The sequence below is a fragment of the Osmerus eperlanus genome, chromosome 20 (assembly GCF_963692335.1).
Source record: "Osmerus eperlanus chromosome 20, fOsmEpe2.1, whole genome shotgun sequence".
Classification (NCBI taxonomy): domain Eukaryota; kingdom Metazoa; phylum Chordata; class Actinopteri; order Osmeriformes; family Osmeridae; genus Osmerus; species Osmerus eperlanus.
The window spans coordinates 13,960,595-13,980,775 of record NC_085037.1 but is presented as its reverse complement, the minus strand read 5'-3'; the positions used below and the strand labels follow the sequence as shown (position 1 = coordinate 13,980,775).

At 47.4% G+C, this 20,181-nt stretch overlaps 5 protein-coding genes across 11 annotated transcripts; 1 reads left to right on the top strand and 4 right to left on the bottom strand.

Annotated features, from left to right (window-relative positions):
- Positions 1–37: 37 nt before the first annotated feature.
- On the bottom strand, positions 38–2,347 carry smim13 (small integral membrane protein 13). Its single transcript, XM_062445895.1, has 2 exons — positions 1,973–2,347; positions 38–703 (listed from the first exon to the last, which is right to left on the bottom strand). Exons 1-2 carry the CDS (start codon positions 2,046–2,048, stop codon positions 513–515), a joined length of 267 nt encoding a protein of 88 aa, XP_062301879.1. The 5' UTR covers positions 2,049–2,347; the 3' UTR covers positions 38–512.
- A 93-nt stretch (positions 2,348–2,440) lies between these two features.
- zc3h12ab (zinc finger CCCH-type containing 12Ab) lies at positions 2,441–9,793 on the bottom strand. 3 transcript variants are annotated; one of them, XM_062445868.1, is made up of 7 exons: positions 9,499–9,792; positions 8,670–9,162; positions 7,046–7,185; positions 5,718–5,952; positions 5,422–5,522; positions 4,712–5,156; positions 2,441–4,654 (listed from the first exon to the last, which is right to left on the bottom strand). In XM_062445868.1, exons 2-7 carry the CDS (start codon positions 9,125–9,127, stop codon positions 4,117–4,119), a joined length of 1,917 nt encoding a protein of 638 aa, XP_062301852.1. In that variant the 5' UTR covers positions 9,128–9,162; positions 9,499–9,792; the 3' UTR covers positions 2,441–4,116. The 3 variants fall into 3 exon arrangements, with proteins under 3 accessions (XP_062301852.1, XP_062301853.1, XP_062301851.1); XM_062445869.1 differs by having other exon boundaries at positions 2,441–5,156; positions 8,670–9,101; positions 9,499–9,793; XM_062445867.1 differs by having other exon boundaries at positions 2,441–5,156.
- Positions 9,794–10,537: 744 nt separating this feature from the next.
- Positions 10,538–13,244, bottom strand: LOC134040673 (basic proline-rich protein-like; the record flags this gene model as incomplete). Its single annotated transcript, XM_062486695.1, has 3 exons — positions 10,538–11,187; positions 11,518–11,854; positions 12,830–13,244. Coding segments are annotated over 3 exons (1,395 nt in total), but the record flags the coding sequence as incomplete, so codon positions are not given.
- A 49-nt stretch (positions 13,245–13,293) lies between these two features.
- Positions 13,294–14,808, bottom strand: LOC134006992 (1-phosphatidylinositol phosphodiesterase-like). The gene is made up of 4 exons (XM_062446106.1): positions 14,729–14,808; positions 14,416–14,504; positions 13,348–14,295; positions 13,294–13,306 (listed from the first exon to the last, which is right to left on the bottom strand). The coding sequence occupies exons 2-4, from the start codon at positions 14,475–14,477 to the stop codon at positions 13,294–13,296; spliced, it is 1,023 nt and encodes a 340-aa protein (XP_062302090.1). The 5' UTR covers positions 14,478–14,504; positions 14,729–14,808.
- Positions 14,809–15,336: 528 nt separating this feature from the next.
- oscp1a (organic solute carrier partner 1a) lies at positions 15,337–20,083 on the top strand. Of its 5 annotated transcripts, none has more exons than XM_062445692.1 (11): positions 15,337–15,703; positions 15,879–15,908; positions 16,173–16,327; positions 17,278–17,445; positions 17,562–17,642; positions 17,723–17,826; positions 18,026–18,154; positions 18,440–18,494; positions 18,684–18,829; positions 18,929–18,989; positions 19,560–20,083. In XM_062445692.1, exons 1-11 carry the CDS (start codon positions 15,592–15,594, stop codon positions 19,677–19,679), a joined length of 1,161 nt encoding a protein of 386 aa, XP_062301676.1. In that variant the 5' UTR covers positions 15,337–15,591; the 3' UTR covers positions 19,680–20,083. The 5 variants fall into 5 exon arrangements, with proteins under 5 accessions (XP_062301676.1, XP_062301678.1, XP_062301677.1 ...); XM_062445696.1 differs by having other exon boundaries at positions 15,585–15,703; positions 15,879–16,099; positions 16,209–16,327; positions 19,560–20,082; XM_062445697.1 differs by having other exon boundaries at positions 15,585–15,703; positions 15,879–15,915; positions 19,560–20,080.
- The last annotated feature ends 98 nt before the right edge of the window (positions 20,084–20,181 follow it).

Here is a 20,181-nt window from a genome sequence, read left to right as displayed (position 1 = left end):
GGCCCTGGGGACCAGCACAGGCCCTCGGGACCAGCACAGGCCCTCGGGACCAGCACAGGCCCTCGGGACCAGCACAGGCCCTCGGGACCAGCACAGGCCCTCGGGACCAGCACAGGCCCTCGGGACCAGCACAGGCCCTCGGGACCAGCACAGGCCCTCGGGACCAGCACAGGCCCTCGGGACCAGCACAGGCCCTCGGGACCAGCACAGGCCCTGACTATGCTGCTCACAACACAGATGGTGCACAACAAGAACACAGTTATACTTGTACAAGTGGCATGAAGAACACTCCATGATTGAATGGCTTGTCCTTTAAACATCAGCAGCTTTGCTAAGCCTAGTCAGTTAAAAAGTGGTGCAGAGTAAGGGCAGTCAGTAAGGTCCTTAGGTAGTGCAGTGTTCAACGGTGGATGCGACAGACATGACAGTAGGGGCGGGGGGCATCCATGGATGGTTCCTAGTGGGTCGGCGTTAGGTGAACAGCAGGGTGAGGAGCACCGGGGGGGTGTGGCCTACGTAGTGCTTTCAGGAGGGCCAGTCCTGAGGCGAGCCGTCTTGGCTCGCTGGCGTGTGCCGGGGGCAGAGACACGCTCAGTCCTGGCCTCGGAGGGCTGGGCCTCTGCCTGGGGAGAACCTGCATCGCCCACCAGCTCACGCAGGAACTTGAACTTAGACAGAAAGAGCTGCCAGACTACATACCAACCTAAAGGGTCGACATTGAGAGACAAGGAGAGAGGGAGGGGGAGAGAGAAACATGATTAGTTAACAATGTGAAAAGTGTATCATAAACACTGTATCATAACCACAGAGTGGGCAGCAGTCACTACGGTGTGAGAATCTGCCAGCTAGGAAATCAACCTCTGTTGGAACTGTGCCCTTCTGGTCCAGTATGACTTGCTGTACGCACTGTATGTCACTTTGGATAAAAGCATCTGCTAAATTAATCAAATGTTTGTGAAATGTGGGTTTGAAGTCAGATGTGCTGAGATGTGAGAGAAATCAAGGATTTCCTATGTGCTCATGTTAAGGCCTAACTACTGGTAACATCTGGTTACACATTTACATTTTAGTGATTTAGCAGACGCTCTTATCCAGAGCGACTTACAGTAAGTACAGGGACATTCCCGAGGCAAGTAGGGTGAAGTGCCTTGCCCAAGGACACAACGTCATTTTGCACAGCCGGGAATCGAACCAGAAACCTTCTGATTACTAACCCGACTCCCTCACCGCTCAGCCACCTGACTCATAATAAAGATTACAGCAGGAACACATCAGCACATGAATAATACTTAATATTATCAGCAAATAATAGCTGATGTACTGATTGTAACTAACATAAGCACATAGGAAATCCTTCAACTCTCCCACAGAATGAAAATTGAGAATTTTGTCTCTGGCTCCTCCCTTTGTACTGGACAAAAATAGAGGCTGGTGTTGAAATACAAACCTGTGCTTATTACCAACCTCTGACTATGATGTTGATCATTGGTCCTACAGTACTACAGTAATCAGTTGATAGGGCTACGTCAGGCGCTACTGTTGATATGTCCTAACCTGGCTTGCGATGTTATAAACTAAAAAAAGTACACACAACACCATCTAGGCCTCTAACGTTGCTTTGCGGACTTGAGCTACAGAGACCTCCGCGTAGTGGCATTTGTGGGCAACAAACCGCCCCAGTTGTGTAACCTGGCAATATCTAGCTATTTTTACGTTCATACACCAGGGAAGTAACTGACATGGAAACTAACATATGACTGACTGCAAACGAATGACGCTTGTAAGTTAGGTACTAGTTAGTCCAACGGGGTCCTACTTGTCATTTACTTAGATGGCTAACTACATGCTACTAGCTACTCTCAGAATCGTATTGATGTCAGGATTAGCTAGCCGTTCAAATTGCTATTATCACGTATTTAATCATATCAGCAACTAAAAGTAGCACGTTGTCAACATTATTCCTCGAACTTACCGAACAACATGAAAAGCACTGCGCATACAAGAGTTGCCACAATGACCAGCACTGTGAGACCGACACTCTGCCACATTGTTTTCTTGATTTTGTTGCTTGCTCTTGGTTCCAAAGAAGCTAGGTAGCTAGTTAGCTACTAGCTTAGCTAGCTATTTGAAGTCCTATTTTCTTGTTTGCAAATACCGCAAAAGTGGTTTGCAACGACCAAATCATGGACGGATTACCATATGTGTCACAAGATAAAGTATCACTCGTATCTACATAACTGCAGCATGAACAGTTCAGCTAGCTGGCAACATTACACTTGAACAGCTAGCTACCTAGCTAGTGCTACAGCGACAACAACATCTGTTGGTGTCATAGGTAACAGCTTAAATCTGAGGCTGCGTGGAGAGGAACAGAGCAGCAATGGCTTCTGGGTACCCTAGTCGGTTATTCCCAAATATTGTATTCTAAAATAAAAAAAACTTTGATTTAATCTCTTTATTTGTTTTGCTCTTATTTTTATATCTGACATTTTGTATACGGAACATTCACATAAACCAGTACGTGTAACGCCTGGTCTCAGGACACTGAAAACCTTTTTCTGCAGAAAGTTTTGTCGAAAGGAGCTTTAAAATAGGCTATTGTTTGTTAAAAAAAGCACATGCTTTAAATAGAAATTAATGTAGCCTATGCACCATAGAGCTTAGTAGAGTTTGCAGACTCACCTGGCTAATGTCTGGTTTAAATGTGCACAATTGTGCACACACCTGAGGGGAACCATTTCCTAGAAGGCGTTGGACTCATTCTAGGAAATTGTTTTCCTTCAGGCGTGCAATTAACATACTTCTCCAAAAACTCACCATATCTTGTCGAATCACACTCAATGGTAGACAATGATTTTTGTTGTTTGCATAGGTGTGGTAGTCTGCCCAGGTGTGCAGGTCTGCACTGGTGCTGTGAGTGTACTGTTCATTTATGCAGGTAACATTTTGCAGGTATAGCTTAAGCCATAAACCGCTGGTACAGTTAGTTGGGTCCTACTAAGAAAATGTTTTTGACAACATCAATATGAACTATTACATATTTTTAGCTTTTCATTACCATCATAAACCAACACAATACTGTGGTTTTACAGTATATTATTAAATAACACGACAGTGAAAAAATAAAGTAAAAACAAAAACCGCATTTTATATGGGGCTTTAGGTTAGACATCACAACTCTACCACACAACCCAAAATGTATTTCTGCACTGACTAGGAAACACGGCAAGCTTTCACCTATTGTAGAAAGTGTCGCTGTACTTCAAACAACATGTACTCACCACTAGACAAGTTGTTTAGAATTCCAACCTTGACGAAACCTTTTAAATGCTTAAAACACATGTTTCTTTGTCTTTAATAAAGTTATAAATGAGCCCGTCAGACCCTCAGGGCTTTTACTGTATCATACGTGACCAGGTAGTGAGCTTTGGAAAGGCACACAGTGCCAATTAAACACCACATTATTAAATGTTTCAACAAAGGCAACCTTGGTGACCTTTTCTAAGCATTTCAATAATACTAATAACCATAATTACACAACGTTTTCAATAAACATGTAGAAAAGGACACAATTTGCATCAACAATCCACTGCCACAGATTTTACATCTTCATTAAGGCAGTTTTTAAACTAGTTCCTGGTCCAAAAAAAGTTTGGCAAGAAGATTCTTTTCAAATCCTGTCGTCTTTAAAGCCATAATTCTTTCAACTGAAAGAAAGCTGGATTTCTGTAGTTCTCACAGACTCTGTTACAGCAGAAAGACTGCAGGGAGGGTAAGGGTTAGGCCCTGAGACTGCAGGGAGGGTAAGGGTTAGGCCCTGAGACTGCAGGGAGGGAGAGGATCTCATCTGTTACAGGCCCTGAGACTGCAGGGACAGGATCTCAGCTGTTACAGGCCCTGAGACTGCAGGGACAGGATCTCAGCTGTTACAGGCCCTGAGACTGCAGGGACAGGATCTCAGCTGTTACAGGCCCTGAGACTGCAGGGACAGGATCTCATCTGTTACAGGCCCTGAGACTGCAGGGACAGGATCTCAGCTGTTACAGGCCCTGAGACTGCAGGGACAGGATCTCAGCTGTTACAGGCCCTGAGACTGCAGGGAGAGGATCTCAGCTGTTACAGGCCCTGAGACTGCAGGGACAGGATCTCAGCAGCTAGCTTCTGAGGGTCCATCAACTGAGGGAACATGTCCATGACTCTGTTCACAAGATGTCCGTTAAAAATGGCCAGAAGCTTCTTCTTGACAGCCATCCTGTCCTCCCTGGGGGGGTTAGGGGGTGGCCCCCAGCCTCTCTCCTCCCTGGAAGGACTGGGCTGGCTGTTGTGGGGCGGCCCCCAGGCTGCCTGCTCCCCAACAGAGCCGCCGAGAGCTCGGGGGTAGGCACCGTACGGGTCAGACCAATAGGCCTGCTGTGGGGGGGTGCTGAGATGGAAGTTGTTTGGGTGGCTGTATGTGTGCATGCCACCTGGATACGCGGGGGCCTTGAAACGGGTGTGCTGAGGGGGACAGTGGGTCACATCTGGGCTGTACGGAGCAGCAGGTCCCCTGCTTTGGTACAGCTGGATGTGGTGCTGCAGCCCGGCGCTGCTCCCCAGGCTGACCAGGCTGACCGGGCAGCAGCAGCTGCAGGCTGGGCTGGTCGGGCAGCAGCAGCTGCAGGTTGGGCCTGCAGCTGCTGCTGTTAATAGCCTGCTGCTACAGGCTATTAACCTGTGCCTTCCACTGTGACAGGACCGCAGGCTCTGGTAGCCAGCCCCACCGCGCTCGCCGTGCTCCCAGGACGCCTGGCTCTCGAAGGAGCCCAGCCCAGAGTCCAGACACTCCTGGGGGCCGCTGGCATCCAGTTCAGCCTGGGCCTGCGGGCCGGATCTCTCTCTCCTAGAACCAGGCTTCTTGTTGGAGCGATGGTTTCCTTTCACAAGAACCACATTTTCATTGGTGTGGCCTTTCTTGAAGGAGTCTGGACTCTGTTCCAGGGTAACGCCCTCCTCCAGAGACGGAGCAGTGCCCGGCCCAGGCCCTGCCGTTGTCTGCCCAGGGGAGGGGGAAGACACCATGGCCTTCTCTCTCAGCTCGTCAGCCAGAGACCGTCTGGACTGGTTAGCTCGCTCTGGGTGGTAGAATTTACACTTTATACCGTAGGTGCATTTTTTCCCTAAAGGAATACAAATATGTCAGATTAGCTTGTTTTGCATTCATATCAGCTACATCTATTAAGGCTTAGGTGTAGGCCAATAGGTATTAGAGATACCATATTGAAATACATATAAATATCTGGAATGTTTTGCACCATACCCCTGAATTTGCCTTAAACATCAATTACATCAAAGAATGTTCGGATTGAACAATTCATAAAACAAAATATTAGTGCACTAGATCGATCCATGAAAGCATTATTTTGTGAATGAGTGTGAGCTCACCATAGGGACACTGCTGTTTCCGTGCCAAGACAGGAACCTTCCTGAGGAAGTTGTCCAGAGTTGGGCCGTGACGTCCCAGGGGGTCATCAGGCGGCATGAACCTGCATGAGGAGAACAGATACGTCCATTCACCAGACTGCAAAGGCATCTGAGGCTAATGCAGTCTGTTTTAAAGGACTGGACTGCTTTAAGATGGTTAGTTGTTTCTCTGTGTCATTGTATTCAGAGGTTATACATCTGTCGACTGTGTGTTTCTGTAAGATGAAGCAGAATATGGAGAGCGTGGCATTATTTACTTGTCGTTGACGAAGGAGAACATCAGCAGGCGTTCCTCTATGAAGCGCTTCCACTCCGGTTTCTCCCCCTGCAGGTCGCGGTACGTGTCGTTGGACACAATGATGCCGTCGGAGTCGTAGGCCAGCTTGACGATGAAGCGATCATCGTAGCAGACCACCCGTTTCCCAGCAACACGCCGAGATGGCGTGAACACCAGGATCTTTTTCCTCTCCAGCTCTCGCAGGATTGGTTGATCTACACGCCAAACACACAAGCAGGGTTACATCTGTCTACCAATCTACATCTCATACAGGATGTTTGACTTTACTGGCCATAAAGGTGTACAAAAGGATCCATGTGACATACAAATACAGTACTGCTCTCTCAGCTTACCAGTGTTACAACTAAATAACTAGAACAACATTCACCAGTTGGGATCCCAGATGTGGGATGTTCTGATCAGTGTCAACAGCCTACACCTAATAAATGTTCTCTTGATATTACAGGAAGTTACAAATATTATAATAAAAGTCCCAAAATCTTATCAGCATAATAAAAAGTGAGAAGGTTTTCACAGATTGCTGCTCGGAAGGCAGAATTGTGTGGGGTATTTCCCTCATTGGCCCAACTGCTAGCTTCTGAACGGGGGTTTCACAAAACATTTAGACTGCACCTCTGCAAAAGCTGATTTGACCACACACACTTTCACAAAACTGATGGCTTCCTGACAAACGTGATAAGACAAAGCCTAACTCAAATTAACTTTTCACGCTAAATATATTTCTACAGTATAATAGCGACCAACAGCATGTGAACAGTGAAACAGCACAGACACACTAACAAACGCTTCTATAAAAATTATGTTACCCAGACCAGGAAGTAGAACAAGTCTATGAAGGTGCGGTACAATGCAGGTGTTTGTGTGGTAAAGCAGGCAGGTGTGGTACAATGCAGGTGTTTGTGTGGTAAAGCAGGCAGGTGCGGTACAATGCAGGTGTTTGTGTGGTAAAGCAGGCAGGTGCGGTACAATGCAGGTGTTTACATTTACATTCACATTTAGTCATTTAGCAGACGCTCTTATCCAGAGCGACTTACAGTAAGTACAGGGACATTCCCCCGAGGCAAGCAGGGTGAAGTGCCTTGCCCAAGGACACAACGTCAGTTGGCATGACCGGGAATCGAACTGAGTCAGGTGGCTGAGCGGTGAGGGAATCGGGCTAGTAATCCGAAGGTTGCCAGTTGTTTAGGTGTTTGTGTGGTAAAGCAGGCAGGTGCGGTACAATGGAGGTGTTTGTGTGGTAAAGCAGGCAGTTAGCAGGAGGAAGCAGGTGTATTCCCCTCAACCTACCTGTGATGGGGACATCTGGCCTGGGCTGCTCCTTCCTCCATGATGGAACAAACACCTTAATGTCAGAGTGGCCTCTGAGCAGGAAGAAGTTCACCGCCAGCTGGATCCCCAGACAAGAGAACACTTCCTTGTTCCCATGGCTAAGAGGAACAGGGAAAACCAAAGAGATAGTTAATCATGCGTCACAGCATTTACCTTTCCAACATCAATGACTTCACTGTATCTGGGTCAGATTGGGTGAGGGAGAACTAAGCTTCAGGTAAATCACAGTTTCTGAGGTGGCACTTAGCTCTATATATCGCCACATTTGCGATGCATATTATTATTATTATTGACAATCGATTATCGCCGCTTATCCAGATACCAGTAACAGGGTCCCATCCAAAATAGCTCAAATGCTAAGTTTAGCAGATGTAGGGGGTCAGATGGCTGAGCAGTTAGGGAGTCGGGCTATTAATCAGAAGGTTGTTGGTTTGATTCCCGGCCATGCCAAATGACGTTGTGTCCTTGGGCAAGGCACTTCACCCTACTTGCCTCGGGGAGAATGTCTCTGTACTTACTGTAGGTTGCTCTGGATAAGAGCGTCTGCTAAATGACTAAATGTGAATGTAAGTATTTTAGTAGTTTGTGTATTGTTTTTAAGTTCATCACAAGTGGCCCTGTCATGAACATAAGTAGCTCTATTGTGAACCGTCAGCCACACAAACCTGTGCTGGGGACCAACATGTTCCATTTCACAATAGCATTTAATGAATACATTCCTGCTTGCCAGAAGCAACAAGGCATTATTTTAAACATAAGGATCCATGAAATGCAGCCTGGCCTGTTACTGTGTAAGTCATTTGTCTATCAGCCCTTCAGTTCCCGTTCAGGAAAGAATGAGAGACACTGATTTGCATGTGCTAAGATTTGCATACTTGAGCAGTGATGTCAACACATGCCTGCTCGGGCATGCTTATTCAGCTCAGATGGAAACAAGGCAAACTGTTTGGGTGTGTGTGTGTGTGTGTGTGTGGGTGTGTGTGTGTGCCTTAGAATAACCATCCACCAACAGAGATGACCAGTACAACACCTCCTTTTCCTTCATTTATGAGATGACTTGCATCCAAGATCTGGATACACATATTTTAGCTATGTTTTGATAGCTCAATATGTATTGTAATAAGTACATATGAATGAGCGGACATGCAACGATAAATAGGTTAAACAAGGAGCCCATCTCTGATGCATTACAAATCTATTAAGCTTCGTTGTTTCAAATCAAACACAATGAAACAACGAAGATTAATACACAATCAGTTATTCTGTTTGAAAGACAGACAATGACTGTCTTTCAAACAGAAATGTGTAACCTGCTCTGCAGCAGGAGAACACAGGCTGACATATGTTACAGATAGGCCTAGAATTTCAATTGAGTTAAAAAACAAAAATGTAGATCAAGGTCCAAAACAATGGTTTCTTGCTTTAAGTTGATTTAACAACTCAATACATCCTAAAACTCCCCAGACATAATTTAAACAAATAAGGATGACCTAGAAGACTCCTTCCTTCCGTCAGCCTTTTAAGCATCCATACTCAAGTCAAACTCAAACTACATTCGCCTGAGCGCTCCATCTGGCCTCACCTCATGGCTACGTTGCTGCCGTCTATTACAATAGGTCGTAGGGCATCTTCCTTCTCGCAGGGCTCCTTGTGGCTGGAAGCCGGGCTGGCTGGCCGGCTGCTGGGGGTCTTGGCTGGGCTGTTCGCCTGAGATGGAGGGCCAGTCGGCGTCAGGAGTCGCTCACTCCCGTCTGGGCCGGCTCCGCTCTGTACTAGCTCCCCGAGGATCATGTTGGTGTCCGGGTTAGCGCCAAGCTTCAGAAGCACGGAGCACACCTGTGCCGGGGAGTAGCCTAGCTTGCGGAAGAAGTCTAGCTGGGCTTCTATAGAGTCTGTCGGGGGCTGTATGTCCGTGGGGGCGTCGACGAGGCCGTTCTCATTGGGTTTCATTCTCTCTCGGATACAATGGGTGGGGTTCCGGACAGGTAGAGAGGCCCATGGAGCCGTGTTGTCTCTGTGGATGCCGACATCAACATTCATATAACCCTCCTCTGGGAAGCAGCGTCCTATCTCTCCTGTTAAAGATATAAACATTGAACTTCCTTTGACTCAGTCCAGGATCGTTGTTTGGCTGGTTTATGAACTAAAAATAAATCAGTACCAATCAAAGTCAACTATGTCGTTGTAAATTTCTACTATGTTACTAAATAGTAGCCTTAATTGTTTCAATTTCATTTTCGAATTTAGGTTCTTGTAATAGTGACGTAAAACGTCACTCCGTAGAATTTATGTGAACATGCAGAAATCCATACTACAACTCTGGAAGAGATACGATGAATATTTAAGTAAAGATACATATATTTACTTATTAGAAAACGACGGCAACGACGAAAAGACACGAAAATACTTACATGTGCGTGATGTAGCCCTTTCACCCTCAGCCGGTTTAGCAGCCTTGCCTTCTACTTTAACCAACTGTTAAACTTCCAGACACCACCAGGTTTTCAGCTCTCAAGTATTAAGTTACTGACTAGCCTATTTACGCGAAACTATCCAGCGGTCGTTTAATCAAACTCTGGCGGCTGGTTGTTCTTGTCTTCTCGTACGACTGATAGAAGAATGTTAGAATAAAACTGCACGGGGCAACTCCCTCTCTCACTTGGCCAACTTTATGCATACTGCCTGCCTAGCTGCCACGCCAAGGACTACGGCAACAGGACACTTACAACCCGTTCTGACGTCACAGATTTACCTCTAGGTCAGCCTTTCCCAAACCTTTCCCCTTCGCGACACACTTGCATTGCTCAAATATTTTTGCCCCCCCCCCCAACACATCCGTTCATTTACTTCGCGCTTATAAAACATGTTTAACAACACCACGGGAGCCAAACAGTTCGCTTTCACTGCTAAATTTATTGAGCGATCAAAGAAGACAACGTGCCCATCAGTGCCACAGTAAGCACCAGTAAGCACATTCTAAAGAGAGGTAACATGCAACCATTCCTATTGTTTCATATAACATAATGTTAAATAGTTATCTGTTATATTGGCTATATGCACACGACAGTGATACGTATTTCCGGGGAAAAAATAGGCCGGGTCTGGAACTTCCGGCGAAGTTACAAACGTTATTCTCTGCCCCTGCTTCTGGTGCCCCCTGCTTTATGTGCCCCCTGCTTCAGGTGCCCCCTGCTTCAGGTGCCCCCTGCTTCTGGTGCCCCCTGCTTTATGTGCCCCCTGCTTCAGGTGCCCCCTGCTTCAGGTGCCCCCTGCTTCTGGTGCCCCCTGCTTTATGTGCCCCCTGCTTCAGGTGCCCCCTGTTTCTGGTTGATTAGATAAAAAAATTCACAGCGTGATAAACATACGGGGAGGGCCAGAGTGTTATTTTTTTAGTTTTATTTGTACATGTACAACTAAAATATGTTTTATTCAAAATGTGCTTCTTGATTAAGAACTTTCATTTTATTTTGTTATGCTTTTTATGACAATTCTTCTTTTTTGGTTTTGCAGGAGTGGGTTGAGGTTCCGGTTGAGGTTTCGGTTGAGGTTCCGGTTCAGGTCCCGGTTCCGGTTCAGGTTGAGGTTCAGGTTCAGGTTGAGGTTCAGGTCCTGGTTCGGGTTGAGGTTCAGGTCCCGGTTCAGGTTCTGGTTCGGGTTGAGGTTGAGGTTCAGGTCCCGGTTCAGGTTCAGGTCCAGGTCCAGGTTCAGGTCCCGGTTCTGGTTCGGGTTGAGGTTCAAGTCCCGGTTCAGGTTGAGGTTCAGGTCCCGGTTCAGGTTCAGGTCCCGGTTCAGGTTCGGGTTGAGGTTCTGGTTCGGGTCCCGGTTCGGGTTCAGGTGCCGGTTCTGGTTCTGGTTTAGGTTCAGGTCCCGGTTCAGGTTGAGGTTCAGGTCCAGGTTCAGTTTCTGGTTCTGGTTCGGGTTGAGGTTCAGGTCCCGGTTCAGGTCCAGGTTCAGGTTCCGGTTCAGGTTCGGGTTGAGGTTCAGGTTCTGGTTCGGGTTGAGGTTCAGGTCCCGGTTCAGGTTGAGGTTCAGGTCCCGGTTCGGGTTGAGGTTCAGGTCCCGGTTCAGGTTCTGGTTCTGGTTCGGGTTGAGGCTCAGGTCCCGGTTGAGGTTCAGGTCCCAGTTCAGGTTCAGGTCCCGGTTCAGGTTGAGGTTCAGGTCCAGGTTCTGGTTCTGGTTCGGGTTGAGGCTCAGGTCCCGGTTGAGGTTCAGGTCCAGGTTCAGGTCCCGGTTCAGGTCCAGGTTCAGGTCCCGGTTCTGGTTCAGGTTGAGGTTCAGGTCCCGGTTCAGGTTCAGGTCCCGGTTCAGGTCCCGGTTCGGGTTGAGGTTCATGTCCCGGTTCAGGTTCTGGTTCAGGTTGAGGTTCAGGTCCCGGTTGAGGTTCAGGTCCAGGTTCAGGTCCCGGTTCTGGTTTGGGTTGAGGTCCCGGTTCAGGTTGAGGTTCAGGTCCCGGTTCAGGTTCAGGTCCCGGTTCAGGTTCGGGTTGAGGTTCAGGTTCTGGTTCAGGTTCAGGTCCCGGTTCAGGTTCAGGTCCCGGTTCGGGTTGAGGTTCAGGTCCCGGTTCTGGTTCTGGTTCGGGTTGAGGTTCAGGTCCAGGTTCAGGTTCAGGTCCCGGTTCAGGTTCGGGTTGAGGTTCAGGTCCCAGTTCAGGTTCAGGTCCCGGTTCAGGTTCGGGTTGAGGTTCAGGTTCGGGTTGAGGTTCAGGTCCCGGTTCAGGTTGAGGTTCAGGTCCCGGTTTGGGTTGAGGTTCAGGTCCAGGTTCAGGTTCTGGTTCTGGTTCGGGTTGAGGCTCAGGTCCAGGTTGAGGTTCAGGTCCAGGTTCAGGTCCCGGTTCAGGTCCAGGTTCAGGTTCAGGTCCCGGTTCTGGTTCAGGTTGAGGTTCAGGTTCAGGTCCCGGTTCAGGTCCCGGTTCAGGTTCAGGTTCTGGTTCAGTTCCCGGTTCAGGTTCAGGTCCCAGTTCGGGTTGAGGTTCATGTCCCGGTTCAGGTTCTGGTTCAGGTTGAGGTTCAGGTCCAGGTTCAGGTCCCGGTTCAGGTTCGGGTTGAGGTTCAGGTTCAGGTCCCGGTTCAGGTTCAGGTCCCGGTTTAGGGTCCGGTTCAGGTCCCGGTTCAGGTTCCGGTTCTGGTTCGGGTTGAGGTTCAGGTCCCGGTTCAGGTCCAGGTTCAGGTCCCGGTTCAGGTTCGGGTTGAGGTTCAGGTTCTGGTTCGGGTTCAGGTTCAGGTCCCGGTTCAGGTTGAGGTTCAGGTCCCGGTTCGGGTTGAGGTTCAGGTCCCGGTTCAGGTCCCGGTTCGGGTTGAGGTTCAGGTCCCGGTTCAGGTTCTGGTTCGGGTTGAGGCTCAGGTCCCGGTTGAGGTTCAGGTCCAGGTTCAGGTTCAGGTCCCGGTTCAGGTCCAGGTTCAGGTCCCGGTTCTGGTTCAGGTTGAGGTTCAGGTCCCGGTTCAGGTTCAGGTTCAGGTCCCGGTTCAGGTTCAGGTCCCGGTTCTGGTTCAGGTCCCGGTTCAGGTTCAGGTCCCGGTTCGGGTTGAGGTTCAGGTCCCGGTTCAGGTCCCGGTTCGGGTTGAGGTTCAGGTCCCGGTTCAGTTTCTGGTTCGGGTTGAGGCTCAGGTCCCGGTTGAGGTTCAGGTCCAGGTTCAGGTCCCGGTTCAGGTCCAGGTTCAAGTCCCGGTTCTGGTTCAGGTTGAGGTTCAGGTCCCGGTTCAGGTTCAGGTTCAGGTCCCGGTTCTGGTTCAGGTTCAGGTTCAGGTCCCGGTTCGGGTTGAGGTTCAGGTCCCGGTTCAGGTTCCGGTTCGGGTTCTGGTTCGGGTTGAGGTTCAGGTTCTGGTTCTGGTTCGGGTTGAGGTTCAGGTCCCGGTTGAGGTTCAGGTCCAGGTTCAGGTCCCGGTTCTGGTTCGGGTTGAGGTCCCGGTTCAGGTTGAGGTTCAGGTCCCGGTTCAGGTTCAGGTCCCGGTTCAGGTTCAGGTCCCGGTTCAGGTTCGGGTTGAGGTTCAGGTTCTGGTTCGGGTTCAGGTCCCGGTTCAGGTTCAGGTCCCGGTTCGGGTTGAGGTTCAGGTCCCGGTTCAGGTTCAGGTTCTGGTTCGGGTTGAGGTTGAGGTTCAGGTCCAGGTTCAGGTTCAGGTCCCGGTTCAGGTTCGGGTTGAGGTTCAGGTCCCGGTTCAGGTTCAGGTCCCGGTTCAGGTTCCGGTTCAGGTCCCGGTTCAGGTTCCGGTTCAGGTTGAGGTTCTGGTCCCGGTTTGGGTTCCGGTCCCGGTTCAGGTTCTGGCTCTGGTTTAGGTTCAGGTCCCGGTTCAGGTTCGGGACCCGGTTCGGGTTGAGGTTCCAGTTCAGGCTCTGCGGGCTCTAAAGGGTCTTTATTTCCTGTCCTGTGGCACAAGCAAGGCTTTGTATTAATAATATTCCTGATCAGTTCAGAACTGGGGAAGTCCATACTGACCACTCCTAGGCAGGCAGGTTTTTCAGATCCTTTCTTGCGCTCCATGATGAGAGTATTCAGCTGGTTGTTTACCTCTTTGGCTACCGACTTAGGTCCTTTGAAAAAAGCAGTGGCTGTTGATTCGGTCAGTACTAAAGTGTGTGAACAGATTTCTCCTGCTTCCTCTAAATGTTTTTTTATCTTCTTTATCTTGTTAGGTATGTTTTTGAACTTATTATCACCTTTAAAATATGTATTGTGGTTAAGGGTTCCGACATTGAAATTCTTGCTCTGTATGAACACAATCTTCCCTCTTACCTCCCCAATCTGGGGGACTATTGTTTTTGTCCATAATTTATCTTTAAATTCTTCAAGCAATTTCTTAACCAATTTACCAGTTCTCTTCTGAAAGAAGCCTTTTAGTGTGACCCTAAAAAGCACTGTCTCACTGCTATTTTCATCCAAGAAGGCTGTTGTGGTTTCCAAGGCAACATGAAACTTTTGGTGTTTTATTTGACCATCCCTGACATCCACAGTTTGCTGGAATACAGTCCAGATCCCCACATGAATATCAAAGTATCGCAGACCTGCTTTCAGTTGGTTTTCCAAGGATAAAGTTTGACACTGTATAAGTGGTCCACCATAAGTAGTTAGACTGTCGTGAGTTCCTGGGATTGAAATGGCAGAGAGGAGTGTGGCATCAGGTACAGACGTCATCCAGCTCAGCTGATAGGACTCCTCATCAACTGTTGGACTGTCACTAAAGCCTGACCCCAAAATGGGATGTGATGTTAAAATCCTGAAAAGAAAGATGACCACATCATTTTAAAATGTCCAAGAATTATATGTAATCATGGAATTTGAAAACTATGGAGAAATGATGATCAAGAATAGTAATTGAAGTCAATGTCATACTTACAGCCGTATTGAAAAGAGGTACACAGAGACCTTCCAGGTCATTTTATTTCCAGTAAAACCCATTGGGGAAACAGGCTAACAGTTCCTTTACTGTAAAGAGCACAGACTCTCCATTAAAAAAACATGAGCACACAAACCTAAACAACCCTGTTTAATATTAGATAGTTTAATACGTTTACGTGTGAATTATGTTTTTGAGATTCAAATGTGTTTCAAAGTAATGTGATTATCAATGGTTTTCAGAAGCCAACACACAAAAGTCAACTGCACATGAAGTAGTCAGATATTAGATCGTTTTCAACCATTTTCCTTACTTGTATATGCATCCAAATGTCCTTTTGGTCCAAGAGCTCACACTGAACTGCAATACTTTCTATGTTGCAGTCGTATCTTGTGGAGTAAACCGTAACTGGGTTGTCAATTTACAAAGTACACACACGGCAGATTGTCCTTCATTTGTATAATTTCACTTGTCCAACTGAAGCAGAAGATACAACTGCTGAGTTCATTCTACAACCAGCTCAAAAACTTTACTAAGTGCAAAGTAATTGATGTAGATGTGTGGCATTTAGATGAATTAAGAATGCATTGGTCCACAAACCAATTAGTACAATAGGTTAATTTAATTTACATTGCATTGTCATTTTAATTATTTAGTATAAGTATCTGCAGTACATTATATGTCATGAAAAAATCTTTGAAGCATAAGGAACTTAGTAAGTAGTCTAAGTGGATTGACCACCCTTAAACTTAGCCGTGTTAAAGTTAATTTATCATATCAAAAGTTAATTAGCCAGCTCTATTCTGTTCATGTTACAGAACTCAGTGGGGAAAGTTCTGCCGCTTGTGATTGGCTGTACTATGCCGTACCACGTGATGTCCAGACGAATCAGATTTTTGCAAACCGTAGGCCTACCTGTTGAACGCTGAAGAAGAGCTCAGAACAGCAAGAAGGAAAAAAGAAATCACCAATAAAACAATTTAGAATCTGTAACTGTCACAGATGACCATTTATGTATTTGGTACTTATGAGTGAAACAAGAATGATAGCAACTGGCTTTGTCAGTAGCCGGCGAACCTTGTAGTTAAGCCAATTAGTAGTTGCCATCTCATTTCAAAACCTGTTGGTTAGCAAAGCTACCTAGCTGGTTAGCTAATCCAGCCTTAGACCTTTAAAATGTCTATGAAGACACTTCCTCTGCTTTTCATCAATCTCGGTGGAGAAATGCTCTATATTCTTGACCAACGCCTCCGAGCACAAAACACAAGTGATGATAACACACACAAAGGTAATCTAACTAGCTCACATGACAGACAGCAGCTATACGTAGCAAGCTAATAATAGAGACTAGTAGTGCTGCAGCTGACACTGCTAAGGACAGGTAGTGGGTTATTAGCCACTTGACAACTAAATAATCTTGTATCTATTTTTTTTTCTATCTTTGACAAACCACTGGGTTGAAGGTGTGTGGTCAGAGGACGACCGAAAAAGAGGTATAATGTGTGTAGATACAGTCTCTGCCTATCTAAAGCAGACCTTCGTATTATGAGAACCTAATGAGTTATTTCATATTTCTTAAATTTTCTTTAGAAGTATATTAGCAACTGGATAATAAAAATTGCTTTGAGTTATAATTTGTATCTGCTGCACATGCTGAAGTTCAGCATAAACTCTCTTCACTGTGGTATGTGCTGCTTCGGGGCCATTTTCCCTCAAGATCATATTTTTCTTCTTTCTGTACCCTTTTACACCCTCAGTTATTAATGACATAATTGGCACCATGTTTAATAAAGGATTCATGGAGGAACTTCTCATGCCTCAGGAGCTCTACTCTCACAGGGCTTTGAGAACCGTGCTAACACGGCTGGCCCACGCTTCCATCATGAGGCTCAACCCAGCCAGCATGGACAGGGTACGGGCACTCTATAGCAGAGCCTCTAACCACCCATATAGACTGGTCCTCTAACCACCCGTATAGACTGGTCCTCTAACCACCCGTATAGACTGGTCCTCTAACCACCCATATAGACTGGTCCTCTAACCACCCGTATAGACTGGTCCTCTAACCACCCATATAGACTGGTCCTCTAACCACCCGTATAGACTGGTCCTCTAACCACCCATATAGACTGGTCCTCTAACCACCCGTATAGACTGGTCCTCTAACCACCCGTATAGACTGGTCCTCTAACCACCCATATAGACTGGTCCTCTAACCACCCGTATAGACTGGTCCTCTAACCACCCGTATAGACTGGTCCTCTAACCACCCGTATAGACTGGTCCTCTAACCACCCGTATAGACTGGTCCTCTAACCACCCATATAGACTGGTCTTTTAACCACCCATATAGACTGGTCCTCTAACCACCCGTATAGACTGGTCCTTTAACCACCCGTATAGACTGGTCCTCTAACCACCCATATAGACTGGTCCTCTAACCACCCGTATAGACTGGTCCTCTAACCACCCATATAGACTAGTCCTCTAACCACCCGTATAGACTGGTCCTCTAGTTCCACTAGAAGGGCACCCATGCAATGTGTACCAGCACTGAGCACTCGGCCAGTTTGAACAGAGACCAGTGTTTGGTGAGTGTAATGAGCAGGGAGACAAGAAGTAACATCTGAGTGTCTGATGAGGTTAGACACAAGACTGCTGCTGCGTGCACAACCTAGACCTGCATCAAGTAACTCCATGACAAGAGAAGGACCTGGTTGCAGTTTGAGTAAAACAAATGTACTCAAACTTAAAATAGTGCGGGAGGGCCAGTGTTGTTGTGTCTAGTAGCTATGACGTCCAGCATGTGTCATTGTTAACTGTCACCATGGATACCTGTGCCTTGCGTGGTTCCCCATCCAGCTTTACGAGTTGATGGTGATGGCTTTCAAGTACCAGATACTGCTCTGCCCTCGACCCAGAGACCTGCTGCTTATTTCATACAACCACATAGACGCTTTGAAAGAGTTTGTGAAAGACACCCCCATCATTGCCAACCAAGTGGACGAGACACATCGAAAGATCATCGAGGTAGTTAACACAGGGACAAAGTTATGGCAGGAAAAAGTTTAAATGAAGTTACTTACTGTATGATGGTGTCCTTCAGCATTCAGCTTTCAACTCTTACTTCTAACTTGTTATTACAGGTGTACACCCCGCTGTCTGAGAGTGAATTTCAACTCCTCAGGCAAACGCTGCTCATATTCTTTCAAGACATGCATGTCCGTGTAAGTGTTTGTTGAAACGGAAAACTGAAATGTTTTGTGTCTGTATGAATATAAATTTTGTAACGATATTCTTTCTGCAGGTGTCACTTTTCCTCACTAATAAAGTGCAGAATCCCAACGGACATTTTGCCCTCCCGACCACCGGCCCAGTGCCCCAGGGGTCAGAGGTCCCAGGGTTCATCAGGTAATCCTCTTCCTGACAGCTGCACAAGATCTGTTGCAGGAAGTGTGAAAGATGTTTTAACGGTCAGTTAGAAGATCAGCTTTGACATGGTTAGCTGCTTCCTGAAGGGAGTAGAGCCCTTCCTGGGCGTAGAGGAAGTAACATGCAGAACTAGCTGTTCAAGCATGGTGGATCTGTCCTGTCTCGCCCTCTGTCACAGGGTGTTTAACAGCAGAGGGAAAGAGATGAGACGATGGGAATTCCCTACGGGTGGCAGTTACACAAATCCCCCACAAGAGGGCTCTTTTGAGCTTTTTGGAAATAGAGTCATCAGACTTGGCACCAATATGTAAGTACTTCTTCACAGCATCGCAATAACAGTCAAGCATTTTTATGTGAATATCTTACAAGTGTAAAACCCTGATCAGAATTTATGTTAATTAATGGTAATCAAGTTTCTATAGTTACATCGTGGTTCCCAGTGTGTAAATGTAGTGAACCACAGAATCCAGACATTGAAATGGAAATCACATGTGAAAACTGGAAACATTCAGATACTACAGGAACCAAGGAGAGAAAGAGAAGCAGATTCCATCAGGCTGTTTGAGTCTGTGTACCCGTGTTGTGTTTTCAGGTACAGCGTGACCCAGCCAGATGAGACTCACACATCCAAGAGCTCCTCTCTGAAGGTACAACTGAAGTGAAGTCAGCATGCTGTACATTCTTAGTCCCTTTCACCACTTCCTGTACAACACCCCAGTGATTCCAGTCATCTACCCTCCGGTTGAACAATGTACAATTGGCACACTGTAATGTACTGTGTCACACAGTAGTATACGGTGTCACTAACTCGGTGTGGTTACGTTGTCGTGCTACAGGACAGCTCGGCCCCGAACCCCCTGGCCAAGGAGGAGCTGAACCTGCTGGCCCATCTGATGGGAGGGATGGAGGTGGAGAGTCTGGTTCACTCTGAGATCTGCTTCCGGGTCAACCTGTTCTCCTCCGACCAGGAAGAGGAGCAGGCGTGAGTGGGACCTCACCTGGGGGCGTTTAGTCCTCCTGTCTGAGTCATGCTGCACGTTGGTACATGCTTGTGATCTTTCAACATGTTTCCTTTTGACAGCTCAGCTTCGGGAGAGGGCGGGGCCTCGTTATTTGAAGTGATTAGTATTCAAGCAACACAGGTAGGATTCCCTGTGCTTCTTTGGGACTGTGGATGTGTGTGGGCCCAGGGTGGTACAGCTGTGCTGGTGTGTGTGTGGGCCCAGGGTGGTACAGCTGTGCTGGTGTGTGTGGGCCCAGGGTGGTACAGCGGTGTTGGTGGATGTGCGTGGGCCCAGGGTGGTACAGCTGTGCTGGTGTGTGTGTGGGCCCAGGGTGGTACAGCTGTGCTGGTGTGTGTGTGGGCCCAGGGTGGTACAGCTGTGCTGGTGTGTGTGTGGGCCCAGGGTGGTACAGCTGTGCTGGTGTGTGTGTGGGCCCAGGGTGGTACAGCTGTGCTGGTGTGTGTGTGGGCCCAGGGTGGTACAGCTGTGTTGGTGGATGTGTGTGGGCCCAGGGTGGTACAGCTGTGCTGGTGGATGTGTGGGCCCAGGGTGGTACAGCTGTGTTGGTGGATGTGCGTGGGCCCAGGGTGGTACAGCTGTGTTGGTGGATGTGTGTGGGCCCAGGGTGGTACAGCTGTGCTGGTGGATGTGTGGGCCCAGGGTGGTACAGCTGTGTTCTTAGTCCTTGTCCTCCTGGATGTGTTTCAGGACGTGCAGACCAACACGGAGCTGGCTCGGATAGTGGAGGAGTTTGCAGAAGAGGGCAGCCAATCAGAGGGCCCCAGCAGTAAAGGAGACGACCTGCTCGCCATGATGGATGAACTGTGACTCCTGTGGAGCTGTTTCATCAGTGTTGTAACTTGGGCATGGTCATGGCCACTCACATCTGCCCAGAGAGTGATGAAGGTATGAGAGTACTGTGGTCAGTCTGATCAAGGATGGTCTTATCAGGCTCCTGATTGGGTCATTCTGGCACTGCCATGTCAAGATGCAACTTCTTGGTATTTATATCACCTGATGATCAACCTGCATGTTACCCATCATGGTACTGTCTCTAGTGTGTAAATAGGAGTTCGATTTTATTAGAATTTACAGGCATTTTATTGTTTTCCATCGAAGATTATTTGCATTATATTTGAATGTTTATTGCACTTTCCATCATTACCGTACAAGTATTTATAACAATCAATAAATATTTGTAAATGTCAAGTTTGTGGCATAACGTTTCATCATTTTGTCAAATAAACAAAAGCTATTGAAGCTATCAAATCTTTTTTCTGTTTTTCATTATTTTTTACTTACGATAGAACTTTTCAGAGGCGGAGACTTG